At 40.7% G+C, this 21,206-nt stretch overlaps 1 protein-coding gene across 1 annotated transcript in view; it reads right to left on the reverse strand.

The window, feature by feature from the left end:
• Positions 1-14,352: 14,352 nt before the first annotated feature.
• PRIM2 (DNA primase subunit 2) overlaps positions 14,353-21,206 on the reverse strand; it is a 294,335-nt gene continuing 287,481 nt past the window's right edge. The window contains exon 14 of the mRNA XM_037056323.1: positions 14,353-14,936. Within this exon, the coding sequence (XP_036912218.1) occupies positions 14,712-14,936 (225 nt within the window). The 3' untranslated portion in view covers positions 14,353-14,711. The remainder of the gene's footprint in view (positions 14,937-21,206) is intronic.

The following is a 21,206-nucleotide window of genomic DNA, read 5'->3' on the forward strand; positions in this document are numbered from 1 at the left end:
TGGGTACCTTTTTATTTTCTATTTGTCAAAATTCTCACTTTGTTCACACATTGTTTTTCAGACCTCGGTGAGCATCTTTATGGCCATTAGTTTGGATTCTGTATCAGGTAAATCACTTGTCTCCATTTCTTTAAGGTCTGTTTCTGGAGTTTTATGTTGGTTTCATATTTGGATCATATTTTTATATTGATTCATTTTTCTTGACTCTCTGTGTTTATTTCCATGTAATAGATTAAACACCCACCTCTCTCAGTCTTGACAGAGTTGTATCCTATAAGAGAATAATCTTATCATTCAGTCCAGGCCCAGTTCTTGGTTGTCTCTCAAACCTTTGTGATTTTCCAAGCAGCCTATTTTATTTTTAGTGGCTCTCAGTAGTTGATGCTGGGCCAAGACTCTCAGCATATCAAAGAGGAGGATTTCAGTTAGCATCTAAATGAAGGCTCATTGGAAACCAGACCCCCTGACAGTGGCTCTAAAGTATGCAAATAGACCTTTTAGACAAAGTCCGGGAGGTGGTCATTTTTGTCTGCTCCTTCTGCATTGAGCCCTGAGGAGCTACCAAGATAAGAACTGTTTGTTTATTCAGGCTTTTAAGGGACCTTTCAAATCAAGCCCTGCTTGCCACCAGAACCAAATGATTATGGTTGTGCCCCTGAGCCACAGTCAGAAAAAACAGAGCCCTGCGGTGGGGGGTGGGGGTGGAGTAGTGGGGGGTAAATGCAGATAACTGTACTTGAACAACAATAAAACAATTTTTTAAAAAACCAGAGCCCCATAATCATGTTCATAAGGTCCTTCCATGGAAATACTTATGATGTGGATCTGGCCACAGGGAGAATGTCAAGATGGTACTGGCAGACTTCCCTAATCTCTGGGTAGAATAGCTGTCAGCCCCTAGATGTGTGCAAAATTTGAAGTCTGACCTACAGGCTGCAACTCTTAAGATATGCAAATAGACCTCTTTCAGGGGAAGAATGTTAGTTGAGTATTTCTGTCTGCTGCCTCTTTGTTGATGAGCCTTGGAAAGATATTTGGTTAAGAACTTATTCGTTGTTCACTACAAATCTACTGGACCTAAGAACATAAGCCCTGCTGGCCACTAGAGTGAGGCTAATCAAGGTATATGTCCTCTGGGCTGCAGCAACAAAAAGCCCGGGTACCACAGATATGCAAAACCTCCATTCACAGAGACAGAAGCCATGGGGAATAGAGCTGAGGGAAAGAAGGAAGAGTGAATCCATTGACTCATAGGAAAGGATCAGAGTAGGTTGCTAGCACTACATTAAATTAGAAGCCTGGCCCTTTGCGAATGTTGGACCACTTAAAGTTGTTCAAAAAGCTGCTTACACTATCCTTATTTTTTCGGGGGGGGGGATTCTTTTTTCTTCTTGTTGTTCTGATTGGTTGCTTTTTGCTTCCTTGTGTTCCAAATCATGAATTTGTATCTTAGCTTAATCCACTCTACTGTTATTTCCCTGTAAATTATTCTTTATTTCAATTAGTGTATCCTTTGTTTCTGACTGGATATTTTATATGCTACTGAGGTCCTCACTAANGGCTAATCAAGGTATATGTCCTCTGGTCTGCAGCAACAAAAAGCCCGGGTACCACAGATATGCAAAACCTCCATTCACAGAGACAGAAGCCATGGGGAATGAAGCTGAGGGAAAGAAGGAAGAGTGAATCCACTGATTCATAGGAAAGGATCAGAGTAGGTTGCTAGCACTACATTAAATTAGAAGACTGGCCTTTTGCGAATGTTGGACCACTGAAAGTTGTTCCCAAAGCTGCTTACACTATCCTTATTTTTTCGGGGGGGGGGATTCTTTTTTCTTCTTGTTGTTCTGATTGGTTGCTTTTTGCTTCCTTGTGTTCCAAATCATGAATTTGTATCTTAGCTTAATCCACTCTACTGTTATTTCCCTGTAAATTATTCTTTATTTCAATTAGTGTATCCTTTGTTTCTGACTGGATATTTTATATGCTACTGAGGTCCTCACTAAGTTCCTTGAGCATCCTTATAACTGGTGTTTTGAACACTGCACCTGATAGATTGCTTATCTCCTTTTTGTTTAGTTCTTTTTTTGGAGTTTTGATCTGTTCTTTCATTTGAGTCATATTTTTTGTCTCTTCATTTTGGCAGCTTCCCTGTGTTTGTTCCAATGTATTAGGTAGAGCTGCTATGAATCCCTGTGGCCTAATATAGTGGCCCAATATAGTCCTATAGTGTCCAGTGGGTATAGTCTCCCCTATCACCCAAGCTGGGTACTTGAGACAAGTCTTTCGTATATGCTGAGTACAACCTCCTCTTTTAGTTGAGCCTTGATTGCTGTGGGCAGGTCAATGGGAGGGATATACCCAGACCAGCCAGCTGTGAAGACAGGCTGTGACCACTGACCACAAACCTCCACAGTACAATGGCAGGGTGGTGGTGCTCCAGTGTGGTCTGTAGCTGTTTATTGGGTATGCAGGCTCTGGGGTTTCCTGGGTGGTGTAAGCCAAGGTCAGCCGCAACCTGTGTTCTTCCTGGGGTCACTCTGCCTGGGCTATTGAGCAATCTGAGATGGCTGCTATCTGTGCTGGGCTTGGAGATTCCCAGGCAAAGCCATGCTATGCATCTAGGCTGGCTGCTGCTAGACTGGGTCCTGGGACCACTTAGCAAGAGGTACAGGGGCTGGGGGCTCAATGAGGCTGGCTGTTGCTTGTTTCATTGGATTTAGGAACTTGTAAAGCATGAGCAAAAACAGCCATTCATATGGAATGTCACTGTTAACAGTTTGGATGGGCCCATAAGTTGAGTGGGACGGAGCCTGAGGGGATCTCCAGAGTGGGGCGAACTGTGTTAGCCAGGTTGATAGAATATCTGATATGGCACCCACCTGCTGGTTCTGTGGCTCTTCAGTGGAGGGCTCAGAAAAGGCACAGTGGCCTCGGCCCACCTTTCTGTCTGAGAGAAAGCTGTCCCCAGCTCCCACTTTGATGCCAGACACTTCAGTTCCTCCCTGTGTGCCACTGGTCCTTTCATGCCGCTACCACGGTACTGGAGCTCAGAGGGAGTGAGTCTGTCTGTGTGCAGGTTGTTTAAGAGGAACTGCTTGGGACTCCAGAGTTTCTTCCGTGGACTCAACCCCCACTGGTTTTTGCAGCCAGAAGTTTTGAGAACTTATCTTCCTGTCACTGGAACCCTGAGCTGGGGGAACTGGTGTGGGGCTGGGACTCCTTGCTCCCAAGATATCCCTCCTGAATCTTTATATACCACATGTGGATGTGGACAAGCCCATTCCACATCTGTGCCCTCCTACCAGCCTGGTTTCTTTAAATCTGTAATTGTCAGACACCCATTCCACTCAATTTCTGATGTTCCTGAGTGATGGTTGCTTTATGATTTAGTTGTAATTTTGATGTGGCTGTGTGAGGACACATGCCATGTTTACTTTCACCCCCATCAGACCAGAAATCAGGTACTGTATTTGTGATGATCTTGTGGGTCCCATGGACCTAGATCCACTGGCTTTCAGAAGGATAATTTGGGGGGCCTGTCCTTCAGGCTGGATTCTTAAAATTGGTGTCTGGTCCAAATCCTTTACTTCTCAGGTGGAAGCTGGGAGTTGGAAGTATCCTCCAGATTGTATGTTACTGCACTGGAAATGGGGTTCATGGTGAGATTGTGTCTCGGCATTTTCAACCCATTTCAATGCATTTGTGGTTTTTCCAAGTTTATATAATATATAGGAGCCACTTGCTTAGTTTATGGAATTATTTCAAAATTAATAGTTATTTCAGAAATAGTGTAGCTATGGTTTGGTGTGTCCATGGAAAAAGGTGAGTTTAGGCACCTCCTGTATTACCATCTTGAACAAGAACTTTCAGTTCTGACTTCTAGCCATGAACAACATCCATTCCTATTTGGATTTTCATCATCTGCTTCTGCCCTAGAGTCTGAAAAGCTGAGCACAGATTACTGTAGTTTTATGGGCTGGGGGAGACTAAAATTAGAGTCAGTCAGATTTCAGCTGAGGCTCCTGAAAGCTAAACCTTAGAGGAGGATGTCCAAAGTAAAGAATAGTTAGAGACTTCTGCCAAGATGGAGGCATAGGTGGAAACACTGTGCTTTCTCCCACAACCAAGTTTGAATACAACAAAGGTTTGGAGAACAAAGACACAGCCAAAAAACAGAAAATTGAATTATACAGAAGTCCAACTACAACTAATCATTCCATGGGGATGGTAAGAGGGGCGGAACCAGCAGCAGAGCAGGGTCCGGCAGGAAAGATCCCCAGACCTAGGGGCGCAAGTGGCCCAGACCCAGGGTGTGGGGCAGACTGACCGCAGTCGCGCATTCGCGCACAGTGAGACGGATCATGCAGGCCCCAGGGGGCGAGGGCTGACGGCAGTGGCACACTTGTGTGCAGTGGGACGAAACGCGTGGGCCCGGTGATGGTGGCAGCTGCAGCACCTGTGGGGGCCGAGGCAGGAGACGGCAGATGGGATGCCATTGCTCCTCTTTGAACCCGCCCCCACATACAGCATCACAACCCAGTGACTGAGTTGCCCTGCTCTGGTGAACACTTTAGGGCTCTGATCCTGCTACGTAACAGGCACAAACAGCCCAAAAGATGGTGCAAGAAGAACTCAAAGTCCCAGAGCCGATAACTCTCAGCGACCCAGAAATTGCCAGCCTCTCAGAAGTACAATTCAAGACACTGTTTATCAGGATGCTCACAGAACTGGTTGATTGTAGTTACAAATTAGAGGAACATATGAAGGCTAAACTAATTGAAATGAAGGCAGATGTCTAGGAAACCAATAGAGATAGAAAGGAAACTGGGACTCAAATCAATGGAATGGACCAGAAGGAAGAACAAAACATCCAACCAGAAAGGAATGAAGAAATGAGAATTCAAAAAAATGAGGAGAGGCTTAGGAACCTCCAAGACATCTTTAAACGTTCCAACATCTGGATTATAGGGGTACCAAAAGGAATCTGAGCACAGATTCCTTTCTTTCCAAGGAAAGAAACAGCCACGAGTGGAAAACGTATTTGAACAAATAATAAGGGAGAACTTCCCCAGTCTGGCAAAGGAAATAGACTTCCAGGAAATCCAGGAAGCTCAGAGAGTCCCAAAGAATTTGGACCCAAGAAGGCACACACCAAGGCACATCATAATTACATTAGCCAAGACTAGAATGAAGGAGAGAACCCTAGAAGCAGCAAGAGATAAGGGGACAGTCACCTACAAAGGAGTACCCATCAGACTGTCAGTGGATTTCTCAAAAGAGACCTTCCAGGCAAGAAGGGGCTGGAAAGAAGTATTCCAAGTCATGAAATCCAAAGACCTACAGCCAAGATTGCTCTATCCAGCAAAGCTTGCAATTAGAATGGAAGGACAGATAAAGTGCTTCTCAGATAAGGTCAAGTTCAAGGAGTTCATCATCACCAAGCTCTTATTATATGAAATGCTAAAGGGACTTATATAAGGAAAAGGAGATGAAAAATATGAACAGTGAAAGAACAGCAATCTCACAATTATTAACAACCACACCTAAAACAAAAGCAAACCTAGAGAGCCGCTAGATCAGGAGTGGAACCATAGAAATGAAGAATGCATGGAGGGTTAGCAACAGGGGAGTGGGAGGAGGAGAAGTGGGGAGAAGGTACAGAAAATAGCATAGATGGTAGGTAGAAAATAGATAAGGGGGAGGGCAAGAATAGTGGGGGAAATATAGAATGTAAAGAACTTGAGACACGTGGTTATAAACTAAGGGGGGGAGAATGATGGGGGAGGGAGGGTGTGGGTGGAGGGGAATGAAGGGGGGGAATAGAACAATTGTAATGGTATAATCAATAAAATATATTACAAAAAAAGAATAGATTAGCCCTCCCAAAGACCAAAATCATGCCTTAAACCAGCGGTCCCCAACTTTTCTGGCACCAGGCACAGGTTTTGTAAAAGACAGTCTTTCCATGGACTGGTGTGGGGGTTGGGAGATGGTTTCGGGATGATTCAAGCATATTACATTCAAGCCCACCTCCTGCTGTGCAGCCCAGTTCCTAACAGGCCTGGACTGGTACTAGTCTGCAGCCAGAGGTTGGGGACCCCTGCCTTAAACCGCCTCAATCCCTGGAGTGGATTAGGATCATATACCATTGCCTAATTGCCTCACAGAAACAAAAGTAAGTCATTTCAGGAGGAAGGAAAATTAGTTCTGCAATTTTTTCTGTATTCTGACATTTAATCAAAACTTACGAGGCAAATTGGAGATGAAATCATCAAAAAGCAAGAAAAACAAACAAACAATAGAATAGAGCCACAGGCAACTCAGTCTTGGAATTAAAAGGAGGCTATAAAATAACTATGAAAGTTAATTTTTAAATTGATAATTAGATGGGGAATTTTAATAGAGAATTAGAAGTTATACAAAGAATTGAGTGGATATTCTAGCTAAAAAATTACAGTAATAGAATTTCAAATCTCAATAGATAGGTTTAATGACAGGTTCAGGTTTATCAACAATCAAGCATTAGAGAACTAATTTATAGGCTGGTAGAATCATCATAAACTGTAAAGTTTATGAAATTTTATACTATTTGTAAGGTAATAATTGAGGCTGCCACAAATTTATAGATGCTGAAGAAAACATGAAAAATTCTTGGGTCAGAGACCAAGGTTTTTATCACTCAAGGCTTCACACTCAGTTCACGTCTTGTGCACGGTGGCTGCTGCACTATGGTGACAGGGTTGGGCAGTGGTGACAGACGCCCGGTCCTCCAGCTGATGGCATGACTACATTGGGCTGGAGGCTGAACTAGGACAGTTCTAAAGGGCCAGCCTGCTTGCCGGTAGGCTTCGAAGGATACATGATAGATTTGGAGTGGGCTGTACTCTCCCAGTTTAAGTGGCAGGAATCTGCTGTTAGCCTTTCTCCTTCTAAACAATGGACAACACGTTCTTCGCGCAGAAGGCTACTTTACCCAAGGTCAGGGGGAAGTCACCCAGGGGCGATATGCATTCCCTTTGGCCTTGGTGCTTTTACAGCCTGCTGTTTGTGTATGGATTAGCAGCTGTGTGTAACTCTGGTGCTTATCTTATTTTGACGTACAAATCAATTTACTAAGGATATTACACCTGGATTTAAGTGGCATGCTTAGTACCAAGAAGTTGGTATGTCCCAAAGCTTCTTTCTGAATTCTATGGGACTGACAACCCACATCACGTGGGTTACGGGAGATAGACTGCTGTGGTCCGGGGAGGGGGCTGATTGAGAGGGTAGGGAGATGCCATGAGAGAGACCAGGAAATCGAAGTGTAGAACTCGGACCAAGGCATGAGGAGGACACACTAACTACTCTTGAGAAGCTTATGGACAACACACAGCCGAGAACATTTCCCGTAATTTTGTTCGCCAGTTCTGGCTCTACTTTTTCTAGATGATTTCATGATACCAAGGATGCCACAGTTAGGAGAAATCCTGGTAGTAGAAACTCCTTATAATTTTGAGAGTCTGTAGTTTGCTTTTATTTAAAGATCTAAGGGTTATGAAGTTTTTATTCTGTAGAGCAAAATTAAAATATAATTCTCATCCTTTAATATAAGAAATATTCTATGGTAGTTTCCAAATTTTGTTTCGGGCAAACCTTTTCTTTGAACAAAATTTAATAGAACCCCTCTATAAGAACAGCGAACAGTTATTTAAAGCTTAATGTGTACCTGGCCACATACAAAGCTTTTAATAAGTTATCTTATTTAATCTCACACCACATGTGGGATGTAGGTAATAATCATCCCAATGTTACTCACAAGAAAATTGAAGCAAGAGGGTTAATTAACTTGACAAAGCCAACAGAAGAAGTCAGTCGGGTTGGGGACTGCGCTGTGGGCTGAGCAGCCCAGTCGCTGCTCCGGAGGCAGCTCAGTGCGAACAGCAACGGTGCAGAAGTGTGCAGGCTGGAGTCCCGGTGCCTGATACCATCGGGGACTGTGTGCCCCAGCTCAGGGGGCTTAACCTTTCCACCTGTCGCTTTATTTTTTAGGGAAAATGCAGATGATTATTACCACCCACTTCCAGAGGGGCCAAGGGAGCAGCTGATCTGATCTTCACGAAAGCACTCCTTTTGTAGTGCTTACAGACTAGGTAGCACACAGGCATCACTGAAATATCACAACCTCCACAGAGCACATTTTAGGATGCCTTCTATATACCAAAGCCCTGTTTGCCTCGAGCCTTCCCTTTCAAAGGACCACTAGGACCACTCTGTAACGCCCTGCCAGCAACTTTTCACACCACAGTGTCTGCCACAGATAGGAAATCCACGGAGAGGAAATCCTCCAGGTTTGCAGTTTGCATTTCTCCATCTCTCCTGCTGGCTACAAAAGCATGGAGGTGAGGCGGTCAAAGGGTGGATCCAATGTCATTTTACTAAAACCTTGTTTGATTTGTGCCTCTTCCCCGCACCTACNAAGCACTCCTTTTGTAGTGCTTACAGACTAGGTAGCACACAGGCATCACTGAAATATCACAACCTCCATAGAGCACATTTTAGGATGCCTTCTATATACCAAAGCCCTGTTTGCCTCGGGCCTTCCCTTTCAAAGGACCACTAGGACCACTCTGTAATGCCCTGCCAGCAACTTTTCACACCACAGTGTCTGCCACAGATAGGAAATCCACGGAGAGGAAATCCTCCAGGTTTGCAGTTTGCATTTCTCCATCTCTCCTGCTGGCTACAAAAGCATGGAGGTGAGGCGGTCAAAGGGTGGATCCAATGTCATTTTACTAAAACCTTGTTTGATTTGTGCCTCTTCCCCGCACCTACTACAGCATGGCGCACATGGAAGGATCGCTCTAGGTAAGAGTCCCCCAGAATGAATGCCCCTCCATCAGGAAGGGCCCATACCTAACAGTTGCTTGTAGGGTTGAGTATCAAATAGCAACACCCAGAGTTCACCAAGTGTTACCATGGGTCAGGCAGTGTTCTGAGTGCTGTAGCTGTACTGGCACTGCTCTAATAGGACCTGGTACTCTAACAGAATAACCCTTGAAATGGACGCAATTATCTTCATTACATAGGGGAAGCAAATAAAGCACAGGGAAATTAAGAAACTTGCTCAAGATTACACGGTAAGAGATAGCCCCAGTCTGGGGCCCCAAGTCCATTCTACCCCTGATTTGTAGTTACGGAAGCTCAGAATTTGAGATTCCTGTAGGATAACTAACTAACCCCCCACTCTATACACGCTTCCTGAGTGCCCAAGATTTCATGCATGATGCTAAAAACTAGAGACAATGATAATTAATGAGGATTCAAATATGAAAGTGACCGAGTTCCTGGACATAGTTCCTGCCTTTAAGCACTTTACAGTCCAATGAAGGGCAAATAGATGGTTACAAACATAAGTACTGTGTTAGAAATATGTTATGTGGCCTAAAAGGAGCAACGAACCTACATGGCGCCTATCAGAGAAGGCTGAAAGAATGGGTAACTGACCTGAGCTTCAGAGGAGAAACAGTAGTTAGCAGGACAAGGAGTGAAAGGATGCTCCAGACAGGAGAAGTGGCAGAGATAAGAGAGCCTGGTGAACGTGCAGGGCAAGCTTGTTTGGGATGGGGAAGTCACAGGGTTCAGTGGCAGAAGAGAGGGTTGATGGCAGTGGATGGGACTGGAGAGGTCGGCAGGGGTCAGATGGGCGGTCATGAAGGTCATGAAGGGCCTCATGCATGAAATCGTAGAGAGTTAGACTTCATGTACCTAAGGGAGAGGTGTGTTAAAGAAGGTAAACACTTAAGGGGGAAAAACTGGAAACGGACATAGGGAGAGGAAAACGGAGACCAGGCCAGTAAGTTAAAGGATCACTGTGGTAATACAAGCTCGGAGTGATGGGAGAAGTGAGAATGCGAGGACGGAAACCCACTTAGGATTTCTCAACCACACACCACTGCCATTGTAGGCCGGATACTCCCGTCGTAAGGGACTGTCCTGTGAATCGCAGGCTGAGGAGCAGCATTGTTGGCCTCTACCCATTAGATGCCAGTAATAGGCTGCTTTCCCGTTGTGACAACCCCAAATCGCTCCAGACATTACCCAATGTCCCCTGCAGGCAAAATTGCCCCCAGCGGAGATCCGTGGGTTCAGACATACTGGTGTTAACTCAGAATCAACTGGACGTGGCTGTGTGAGGAATGTGAAAAGTGAGAAAGTGAGAAAATGGTCAAGGTTCACTTCAGAATAGAATTTCTGCGATGACAAACTCATGGGATGACAGATAACAGGCTTGATTTGGGACACACTAGAGATACTGGTAGGACATGCTAATGGAGAAGCCCAAGCAGCAGTCAGACAGACGAGTCTGTGCTCAGACAAATGTGAGTTGGAGACACGAATTTGGGAACTACCTGCATGTTGGAAGTACCATAGAGTGAATGAGCTCACCCATGGAGCCTTGTGGAGAAGAGCACCAGGCGGGAACTCTAAAGAGAACCAAGAGTTAAGGGTGGAAGAGGATTATTAAATCACAGTCCTGATTCTCAGCAATGGAAGGGGAGGTAGAAGAGAAGCACGTGGTACTATGTCCTTTTAGTCAGTAATGATCTTGGTACCCTCTATAACCCAAGTGCATGCTATAATTAAAAAAACAAGGTGGGGGGAAATTTAAAAAATTTACACAAGATGGTTCGTTTTCTTATTATACAGAGTCTTAAATTAAAGGTATCATTTGCTGAATTTATTTTCTCTCTATGCTTTCAGTGCAAAATGAAACAAAATAAAAAAACATTAAAGAGCCTCACAGTTCTGTTAGGGTGAATGAATACCTTGAAATGCAGGCCTGAATTGGAAAATCCATCATCCATTTATTAGCAGTGTTGTTTCACAACCTTGTCATCAATGTTCAAAAACGGTACTGCAACTGAAGGCTCGGGGAAAATACAGAAGCTTTATATACAGAGATATCCTTTAGCTTTTGATTATGTTCTACAGTGATAATTCTTGGAGAAAATAAAATGTCATGAAGAAATGGACAGAGAGAGCTTATGGGATAGAAAGAAAATCCAATAACTGGAAATACTATCACTTTTGGCAGGAAGGTCAGATGAAGTGGGAAGATAATTTCCTAATAGACAACAAGATGGCCATGGAGTCCCAGAGCTAATTGCTTACGATGTCAATTATGGTGAACAGTCTTAGACTCGGGCAATAGCTGTCTCTCAAAAAGGAACTCAGTTTTGAAGAGAAGGCCAGATGCTTTGGGTCAATAAGTGACTGCCTGAACGTAGTAGGGGACACACCCTTGTGAGAACCAGGAACTCTTTGGGCCCACAGCATATCTGGGAGGCCCACTCCCTAACAACGCTGTGCATTGGCCAAAGGGCCTGACCACCGGACAGGCACCTATTCAAAATGCAGCATTCACACATTGCAGTTGTCTGTGTATTGAAAAGAAAGACAAACTCCCCAAAAGTTCTTACAATAATTTCCCCATCTTACTTGTCAGAGGGGATATTTGCCATTTTTCTTTGCAACACAGGACTCTGCACAAACCCCACAGGGAACACTGGGCCACCTTTTCAGTTCCCGCCTCTCTCGCCTCTGCATCACCTCACCCCCTCCCTTTGCCAACATTAGAAAAGAACAAATGGATCTAATTACCACAGCGGTTTGAGGCTTCTCAACTTTTTCCCCTTCCAGCTTCAAGGATGTCCTCAGACTGAGCTTCACATTCAGAACTGCTGTCAAACCTCACTTGGATGGGCACTTATATTTAATGTCAAGCTGACGCCTGTGGAAGACCTTGATTAAATTTGCAAACAGTAGACTCTAACCAAACCAGAACTTGAGAGTTGTCTCATTTTGTCTTTCAAGCTTAAATCCCAGAAGCTTCTTTCTCTTCTTTGCAAAGAATTACAGAAGTTTGCTTGCAAAGACCCCGAGTGTCAGTAAGACAGCGACGTGTAACAAGCAAATACTCTGAATGCTTTTAGAGAGAGAAGAAATCCCTCAGCTTTTTAAAATTCTATATGAATTAAAGATTTTTCCCATTGCTTTATTTGGCTCCCTCTCATTCAAAATCCACAACTCTTCACTTTTATGACTCTATAATATTATAGGTAGACCCAAAGAATTTACTTAAAAACTTCCTAGTGATCTTTCATGCGCACTGCAATTAAGAATTTTGTACTCTACCGGCAGAGTAAGAAACATTATGGAGAAACAATGAAAGAAGTATAATAAACTCTTTGCTAACAATATCATCACTTCAGCCAGCTACAAATTTCCAGCCTAGTCTCTTTCCTCTCCTGTTTTTTTCTTCTGTCTCTGATAATCATACAGCCTCTCCTCTCTGAAGAAGTCATAACAAACTAGAAGTTAAAAGACCTGGAAGACTTATATTCCTTTTCATTGGCCATTGTTTTGAAATGAGACTACAGGCTTTTGATTTTTCTTTTGGGTTCTTCCTCCATCATTTGATTCAAACAGGTCTGCTTTCAAAGAAAACAAATCAAAATTGTCAAGACCTGTGAAGCATGAAAAATACATTGCTTTTTCCAACTCCAAAAAGCACCAAAAAGGCATTAATTTCTGCCATCTTATATAAACCTTTTGCCCCTATCCTCTAATCTACGGACTTCACAAAATATTTATATATTCTTCTGTATAATACATGACGGGAGATCAAGTCTTATTACAAAGAAATTGAACTTGTAATACAACTAATATTTAAACTAGTGTTATTTTGCAGTTTGACTAGAAACATATAAAACATTCAAGTAGGACGATAAATTCTCGGGGCTGCCAGTATAAAATAAAAAGTCAGCTAAGACACATATATTGTGCTGTTAATGGCTCTGTCCTTTTTGCTGGTGGGAGCACCGGCTTCATAAAGAAGGTGAACATGAGGCAGTAGAAAAAGAAAAGCCTTGCAAAATGTTGCCAGATATGAAATATCTTGTCATAAGGTTTCTCATTGAATTACAGCAGTGAGACTGCTTCTAATATTTCCCTTCTTTTTAATACAACAGAGACCTACATTTCTGTGCTTGGCTTTCTAAAGCTAATTTAATTCTGTGGTTAAAACAGCCCCATGCAGCACTTGTTCTTAACATTAAAAAAAAAAAAAGACTGGTGGTTTTGCAGTTCATGGATAAAGTGGTAGGCAATCATCAGATTCCTGTTGAGAACTATAAATGATAAAAAGAATAGCAGATGGTTTCAGAAGGGAGAAAGTTATAGGGGTAATTTGTAATGGAATAATACTATTTTCTGAACTAGGTAATAATAATTCATGAAGACAAGGTTCAGATGGTTATCTCATGAAATTATATAGTACAAAATATTTCAAGAAATCTTTGCATAGCAGTTTAAAGTGAAAACCCGATCAGCTGACACTTTCAGGTTCCAATGATCTGATCCTGCTTATATCCTTTTCATGTTGCTGCAGTTTTCCACGGGATTTAAAATGTGGTGCTTCTAACAGTCTAGTTTTCTGAATACAATATTCTCTTTTCACTTTAGTTAGTATGAGATTCAAGAAGATAAAGGGAAAGTGCCTTTCTTCACCAGGAAAAGGGGACTGAAAAAGACCGTTATGTTTACATAAACAAGTTAACAGATGAGGAAGGGTTACATTTCCACGGGCTCTCCCTTCTTAGAGACCCCGATTCTCAGGTGAGTAGGACCACTGGGAGGAAGTGCGTTAGACGAGGGCCTCCAAAAGGACTGCTCTGCAGGGCGGAAAGTGCGCCCCCTGCTCGCCAAAGGCATACCCAGTGTGTTCTCATATGCCAGTAACTGTCCACAACGTTTACTAAATCCCACAGCAGGCTCTGGAAGGAGGGGGTGGTCACTATAAATGCCAGAATATTCATTGCTGAGCTTAAGAAATTTACTAAATACATATGGCAATGCAGCAGCCACAGAAACAATAAAGTATGAAAGTTGGAGGGTGGAACAGAGAAACATTTCAGACTCTCCTCACAACCTTCTAGTCTATTCTTTGTGAGCCCGCCCCCCCCAGAGTGAATGGAAAATAATAGCAGATAAGGAGTTAGCATCGTTTTACATAACAAAACACTTCTGTTCATTACTTACATAGCTGACAAAAATTCCATTTGATCTTAATTCACAGTTCATTTCAGTAGAGTTTTCTGCCACTCAAAAGGGCAAAAGCTCTCCTTGCTGATAGGAAACAACCACAAATAGCCAAATCAAGGGAAAAAAAAAAGAGAAATGTGTTTAAAATCTTTACTGGTAATTGATAGTGTTGGATATTCCAAAGTGCCACTTCAAAAATGAACATAATGTCTAATCTGTTATGACATAATATGACTCCTGCAATTACACACAGACACACTCATATGCATTTTGATATTTATTAACAAAAATGATCCAAAAAAGGGTTGGATCAAAATTACAATGAGGGTTAAAATAAAAGTTGTTTTCACTATATTGTTTCTAGGGGCCTGTAACCAGTCTAGAAAGCTGTTTTCTCTCCTAAAGCAGGACTTAAATTAACATACCATGTGTTACATTTCAAGAGTAATTTTTCTTCTTCCCCGTTGTTAAAGCAAAATATGGTGGAGGCCTTCATTTCAACCTGCAAACCTGCCTGAAACACAGATGGATTAGATTGAGGTAGGGTGGAAGGAGAAGTTAAAAAGAAAGGTTAAAAAAGAAAAAAGCAGGAAATGAAAGCTAGTGAGAAAAAGGGTTGTGCATCAGTCACTGAAGTAATCTTCCAGTCCCTCCATGTCCACTTCCAGACAGGAACTCAGAGAGGCCAGAGCAGATGACGCATCCTTGGGTTTCTGGACACCTGGTTTGGGCTGAGGGGTTTCTGGCTGGGCGGATTCCTTCTTGATGTCTTTACCACCATTTAGAATCTTTTGGCTCTCGATAAAGAACTGATTAGGATGATTCAAAGAAAAGCCACAATCATCTACCTGTATGGGGAAGTAAATGGATATCACATTAATATATAGCTAAAGTATAAATATAAGGGCTTCAAAAACTGTGCCAGACCTCATAAAAAATCTATTTAATACTTGAAACATGGATCCTAGCAGTTCTCTTTCATAACACTCAATCCATGACCTACATTTCACTCAGAGTGACCTTCAACCACTACCTAAATACAAATGGCTCTGTATTTCTAGCCCGACCATCTGTACTTAGCTCCTGTTCCCTAACCATTTAGTTCCACACCCAATTCCTACTCAATATCTTGGGTGGCTGAAAGGCAGTTCCAAGCAAAATGATGGCACACTGTCAGTCAATAGGTATTTATTGTTTTAAAAAAAGGCAGAAAGATCTTTAAACACTCCAGAGTCCCAGAGAATAAGTATGAACACAGACACCAATGATACCACTTGTATGTTGGAGCTTATTTATAAGTTTGGCATAGGCAACCCCATGAAGTATAACACAAACTCTGAAAAAGCAACCTAATTTAATGTTAATGTCTTCATTCCAATTTTGGATTCTCTCTGCTCTTTGTATAAAAAATATTTTTCTTTTCACAATTTTTATCATCACTTTATGCAAACATGACCAGGCTCATTGTCTGATACAATTTCTTTTCTTAAGTACTATTACTCAACTTAAAATAAAATTTTGAGTATCATTTCAAATTACTCATGGCTATGTGCCTTTGGTACTCTATGAGTATTCAAATGGGTATCAATTAAAAGGTATCAATACCTTTTTTATTTGAAGACTCAGTGATCATTACTTTTTCTACATTTTGATTCTAAAATTTACTTTTGGTGAACAAAAAAATATATTCCTTAATAGTAGCTAACAATTACTTAATGCCCATTACGTGCTAGCCATTGTTGTAAGTGGCATAAACACACACACACTCATTTGCACATGTGTACTTGTACACCCAGTTAACTTCCACCAGAACCCTCTGAAGGGAGGCTGTCTGCTTTCCCAGTGTTGCAGAGGAGGCCCCCCATGAAAGGGGGAGATTAAGCACCTGCCCAAGTCCTCACTGACCGGGCTGGAGACGGGATGTGACTTAGCACAGCCCATGCTCCTAACTGTATGCTCAGCTGCCTTGTTCTTGTGCCAAGGTCAATACTTTTACATTGTATTCATTCCCTAAAATGTGTAAACCTTCACTAACTCTTGGTGTTTTCTACTGGGGTGTGGCATAAGAACACGATAACACAATGAAGTTTCCTTTGAGTGTGAACCTCCTGCATGAGTCACTTTCTTCACATTCAACCAATGGGTCAGACTGAGTTGACAGTTTGTAACACAGACAGATTCAAATCCCTGCCCTCCCTGCCTCTGCCATTGGAGTTGCCAACAAAAAATGCCATTTTGCTTTAGTTATTTTGTTGGTTGTTGTTGTTGTAAGGGGGGTATTTTCATTTCATATTTTTTATAAACTGAGAAATCATTACACTTCTTTTGGTCATCTGTCTTATAGTTATCAACCTTTTTATGTCTCACTCTTTGTACTAAAGTGATTTGCATACAGTAGATATCTAATAAATATTTGGTAAGTTGGATACAGAACTAACCAGTGTATGCCAGTGTTACATGAACATTCATTGAAGATTTAATATGTATAAGGCCATGTTACCGTACGTACTAGTAATTTTTCCACATATAAGAATGTATTTGACTAAGACTAATGCTGCAGACATTTCCAGCCTAATAAGTCACATGCTTAAAAACCTCTATCAAGAATGAAGAAGTGATTGGGGCCACAGATAAAGACCTATTATTATACTCTCATCACATTAGAGAGAAATTCTGGCTGGGGAGATCAAGGAAGGCTTTGTGAAGGAAGCAGTTGGTACATGAGTTAAGTCTGGAAAGTGAAAAGCTGATAATGAGGTCAAGGGCAAAACAAGCAGCAAGATGACAGGAGGAAGGGGAACACGCAGTGTCCTAGGAAAGGAAGTAGCTCAGATGGCCTGGTGTGAAAGGCACATAAAGGAGAATAGCAGGAAATGAGGCTGGAAAGATAAACCGGGGTCAGACCTTGGAGAGCCTTGAAAACCAGGCTAAATAGTTCAGACCTAATCCTGTAGGCAACAGGGAGTCATTTACAATCCTTAAGAAGGGACAGAGCTACGTGGTTAGAGCTGTGTATAATCTTACAGTTGATTAAAATGGATTAGTAGGGGTTTAAGGACCTGCTGTCCTAGTCCAGAACAAACCCTCTTAAGGGGTGGGCCAATAAGTAGAAATAAAGTCTTTTCTGGTAATACTCAGTACCCTGGGATTTTCTGATTCTCTTTAGTCAACTGCTGATACACGTTGGGCCAATAATTTTACTGTAACTTCAGTGTATAGAAGATTGATAGTAAACAGAATGATTTAAGAGTTATTACCCAGATAACTCAACAAATTTTTATCTGCTTAATTTCAAAATGTTTCCTGAATGTTTCATAGTACCATCTATGATTTTTACTAACAATGCGGTAATTTGTAAACTTCATTATTAGGTTCGTTTTCATCAAATTCATTAAAAATAGGGAGACTGAATTAAAAGTTTGCATTTTACAAAGTATTTAATGGAAAGTAAGTCTACCGCCTAGCACATTTCAATCAGAAGGCTGTGTTCTATAAGTAGAGAATATTATACTGGAAATATCTTGGGGCTCCTTTAAGCTGAACTCCCCCCATGTACAGATTAGGAAACCAGAAGAGATTAAATGGTTTATGCAGAGTCACAGAACTAGGAATTGATTTGGTCTGAATGAGAATTCAGACTCTTTGACTACATCACTTAGTTGCTCTAAAATGTGTTAAGCAAAGTGAAATAAACACACAATCTTACCATTACAAATATGATTTTTAGAGCTAAACCTGACTATAATGATTATACAAAACATAATGGTGTTATTTCATGCAAAAAGAATCTAGTACCATGTGTAATAATTACATATTGAGAATTTTGTACACTTTGCTTCAAGGTGTTTAAATTTCTGATACATCTGTCCAAAAAAGATGACTCTGTGGATTAAACTAAATTATTAGACTTCAGTGTGGATAAAAAGAAATATGGTCATCTTTGTAAGCCTCAGTTGTCTCATCAAGGAAATGGAGGCAATAACAGTGGCTACATCATAGGGCTGCCATGAGGCGGACCCAAGAAAAATGAATGTAAAAATAAAGAGTGGTTGGTTCTATGAGTTCTGAATTAAATATATGCAAAGGCTCAAGAAAGGCATCGCTTTAAAAAAAGTTGAATTCCCAAAAGATGGGGGAAAAGATTATACTGATCTGCATGTAACTTTAAGTTCCTTTTCCACTTTAAAGAAACCCAAAGTAGGACTTCGTGATGATGTATTAGGGGTATAATTTATGAAAAAAAATGAAATTGAATGCCAATCCCTAAACTTTATTCAATAAAAGATTTTGCCCTTACATCATAAGATTAGCAAATAAATGACATTTAAATGTTTGACTTTTATGAATCCCCATTTAATTAATATTCTTACTCACTAATGAACACAGTGCCAAGTCTTGAAGTGAGGGCCTATCTCATGATTCTGTGTGATGTTATGTTTTTCAGTTTTCTCTCTTAGGTCTACAATTGCCCTTTCTTAACTCATTTTAAGTTCACATTACTCAACTTATGGTCTGTTAAATTACTTGACAGCATGATGAAATTATGAAGAATTTACTTCTGTTTACTGCATTGTAATTCTGTCTAGGATGGGCTGTCTTTTGAGTGTCTCTTTCACTTTTACTTTGGCTAAAGGAAGTGTACAGAAGTCCTCAAATAAGTCATTTTGTTACAGCATTGTAAGATGCCACAGGAATGTAATTCTTGTTTATATAATTAGCTTATGGTAAAACTGGTTCCGCTTACACTTAAAGGTTGTTGTGCTTAAAATCACAGAACCTATCAAAGACATTACATGACATTACTAAATGTAAGTTCCCAGTCAGTTTCTTTTCATCTTGCTTAGGAAAATAAACTCAGGGTTTTGGGGGTGGAAGGTGAGGGGCATAAATTAAACAAAATGAAAAGAAATTTTATTTTAAATCAAATTAGAAAAAAGAATAGAGAAAGTTACTTGCAATTCCACTTGTTTCTGCTTATCAGTCAGTAGCTGCTGTTTCCTTTACTCCTCAATAAAACAAACAAAAAAACCTGTTTGTTTCATTCTGTATTTGGAAATAGTGAGAATTTTCACAATTTTGCCTGCTGTGAATCTTGTTTCTTTCCTTGCCTTTCTTCTTGTTTGGTTGCTATTGGTGATGTTTTCCTTTGAGGTTGATGATTTTTTTATTAAGTTTTGTACATTTTGTTACATATTGGGAGAGGGAAATTCTACAGTGCACTTTCATTCTGCCATATTAGCTTGGAATTCCCAAAGAATTAGGAAGGATCTGAAACAAGATCAGTCTAGTTGGAGCCTGGAAGAAGGGGGTTGGGTGGAGGACGCTATAGGCTACATTATAAATTTTGGATTTCATCTTAAGAGCCATCAGGAAGCCTCCTAAGGTTTTTAAAGAGCATGTTACTAAAATGACCAGATTCTTCTATTTAAAGACCACTTGAGCAGCTGTGTGGAGCAGAATGCATTGGAATGATGTGCGTGTTGCGGATGCTGGGAATGAGTGAGGAAACTGCTACTGCAATGATCCCAATGCGAGTTAATGGTGGTGGCTTCCAGCCCAGCATCCTAACCTATATTCACAACAATAACCTTGAGTTATTGTTAAAAAGCTTAATTGTATTTGGTACATCCTGTTTAAATTGCAGGAAAATACGTGATAGATTTTAACAAGATATCTGGAGAGATTTATATGGTTGGAAAAAAACTTAGGCTCAGCTGTTTGGAAAATAAGTATGCAGAATGACTAAGTGCCTAAAAGAGGTCTATTTCTAAAGAGGTTATTTTCTATTAAAATTCAGATTAATGTACAAAAGGCCTAGTGTTGTCATTTTCAATGGGGCATGCTGAAAGAAAGTATAAAACATTGCTCCCCCAAAATACTGAGGAAAACAATTTCCAGCTTCTGGAAACAGGAGCTTCTGACGCCTACTAAGTGAATCTCTCTCAAACATTTGCTTGGAATCAACACATTTGTACACGGTGACCTTCACATGAGCATAGTCTCATATTTCTGCCACAGCAAATGTAGATTTTGAAGGAATGAAAGCAATATTGTTTTACCTATGGGATGTTTGGGTTTTAATCAAGAGGTTTTGCAATGACAGCTTATAATGAGGCAGCTGGTATTACCAAGAAAGCCATATGGAGCTATCAGAGTGCTGCTGTAAATGGTATCAATTAACTGGTTTATTTTCAGAACTTTTATTAAAGTGAGTTTGATTATAGAGGCCTCAGGAAAATAAACATAGGGGGGTATTTTTGGAGGGGGGGCAGGCAGAATGGCAGAAACCTAACAATAAAAATTCTGTTTTTAAATTAGATTAGAAGGAATAAGTGGAGATATTCACAACTAAAAATCTATAATGAGACATCCAGTGAACACAAATAGCCTTTTTATTTCATTGATTTATATGCAGTTTAAGGTAGACCATTTCTACATGTGGGAGGATTTAGACGTGTCTGTTCAATGTCTTTATTAACGTAAGGCAGGTGGTGAGAACTAACAACAGCAGCACTACTCCAGTAACACAATTAATAGGAAAGAGACCACAAAAATGATCGAGAGCTAAAACACCCTTTTTAGTGGGCATCTCACAAAATCGATGTTTAAATCTATCTTTCATCTTATTAAAAAGAAAAGAACTTGAATACTAGACCTTAATTTTTTAAAGTTCTGAGTCCTCTTAATTAGAAGGATCCACAAATAATTAAAAACACATACAAAATTAATATTCTCAAGCTGAGCAAGCAAATTAAGGAATATAGTCTTCAGGAGAAAGAGTTACGTAAATCTGATGCAGAAAATATCAAACGTCGCTTATCTGGTGGGACTGTGATAAAACTAGTAAGAATCTGTTGTTTACTATTTTACTGTTAGTCCTTTATATTTTGTAAAAATAAACCGTATTTACTTAATAATTTTTAACTGCAGTTGACATTCAATATTATATTAGCTTAACCTATGAAGTGATCACCCTAATAAGACCAGTGCACAATAATTATTATAATATTACTGACTTTATTCCCTATGTCCTATTTTACATTCTTGTGACTATTTCGTAACTACCAATTTGTATTTCCCAATCCCTTCACCTTTTTCACCCAGGCCCTTAACTCCCC

This window comes from Sturnira hondurensis, unplaced genomic scaffold (assembly GCF_014824575.4).
Source record: "Sturnira hondurensis isolate 20B ecotype Veracruz unplaced genomic scaffold, ASM1482457v3 Scaffold0008908, whole genome shotgun sequence".
NCBI classification, from domain to species: Eukaryota; Metazoa; Chordata; class Mammalia; order Chiroptera; family Phyllostomidae; genus Sturnira; species Sturnira hondurensis.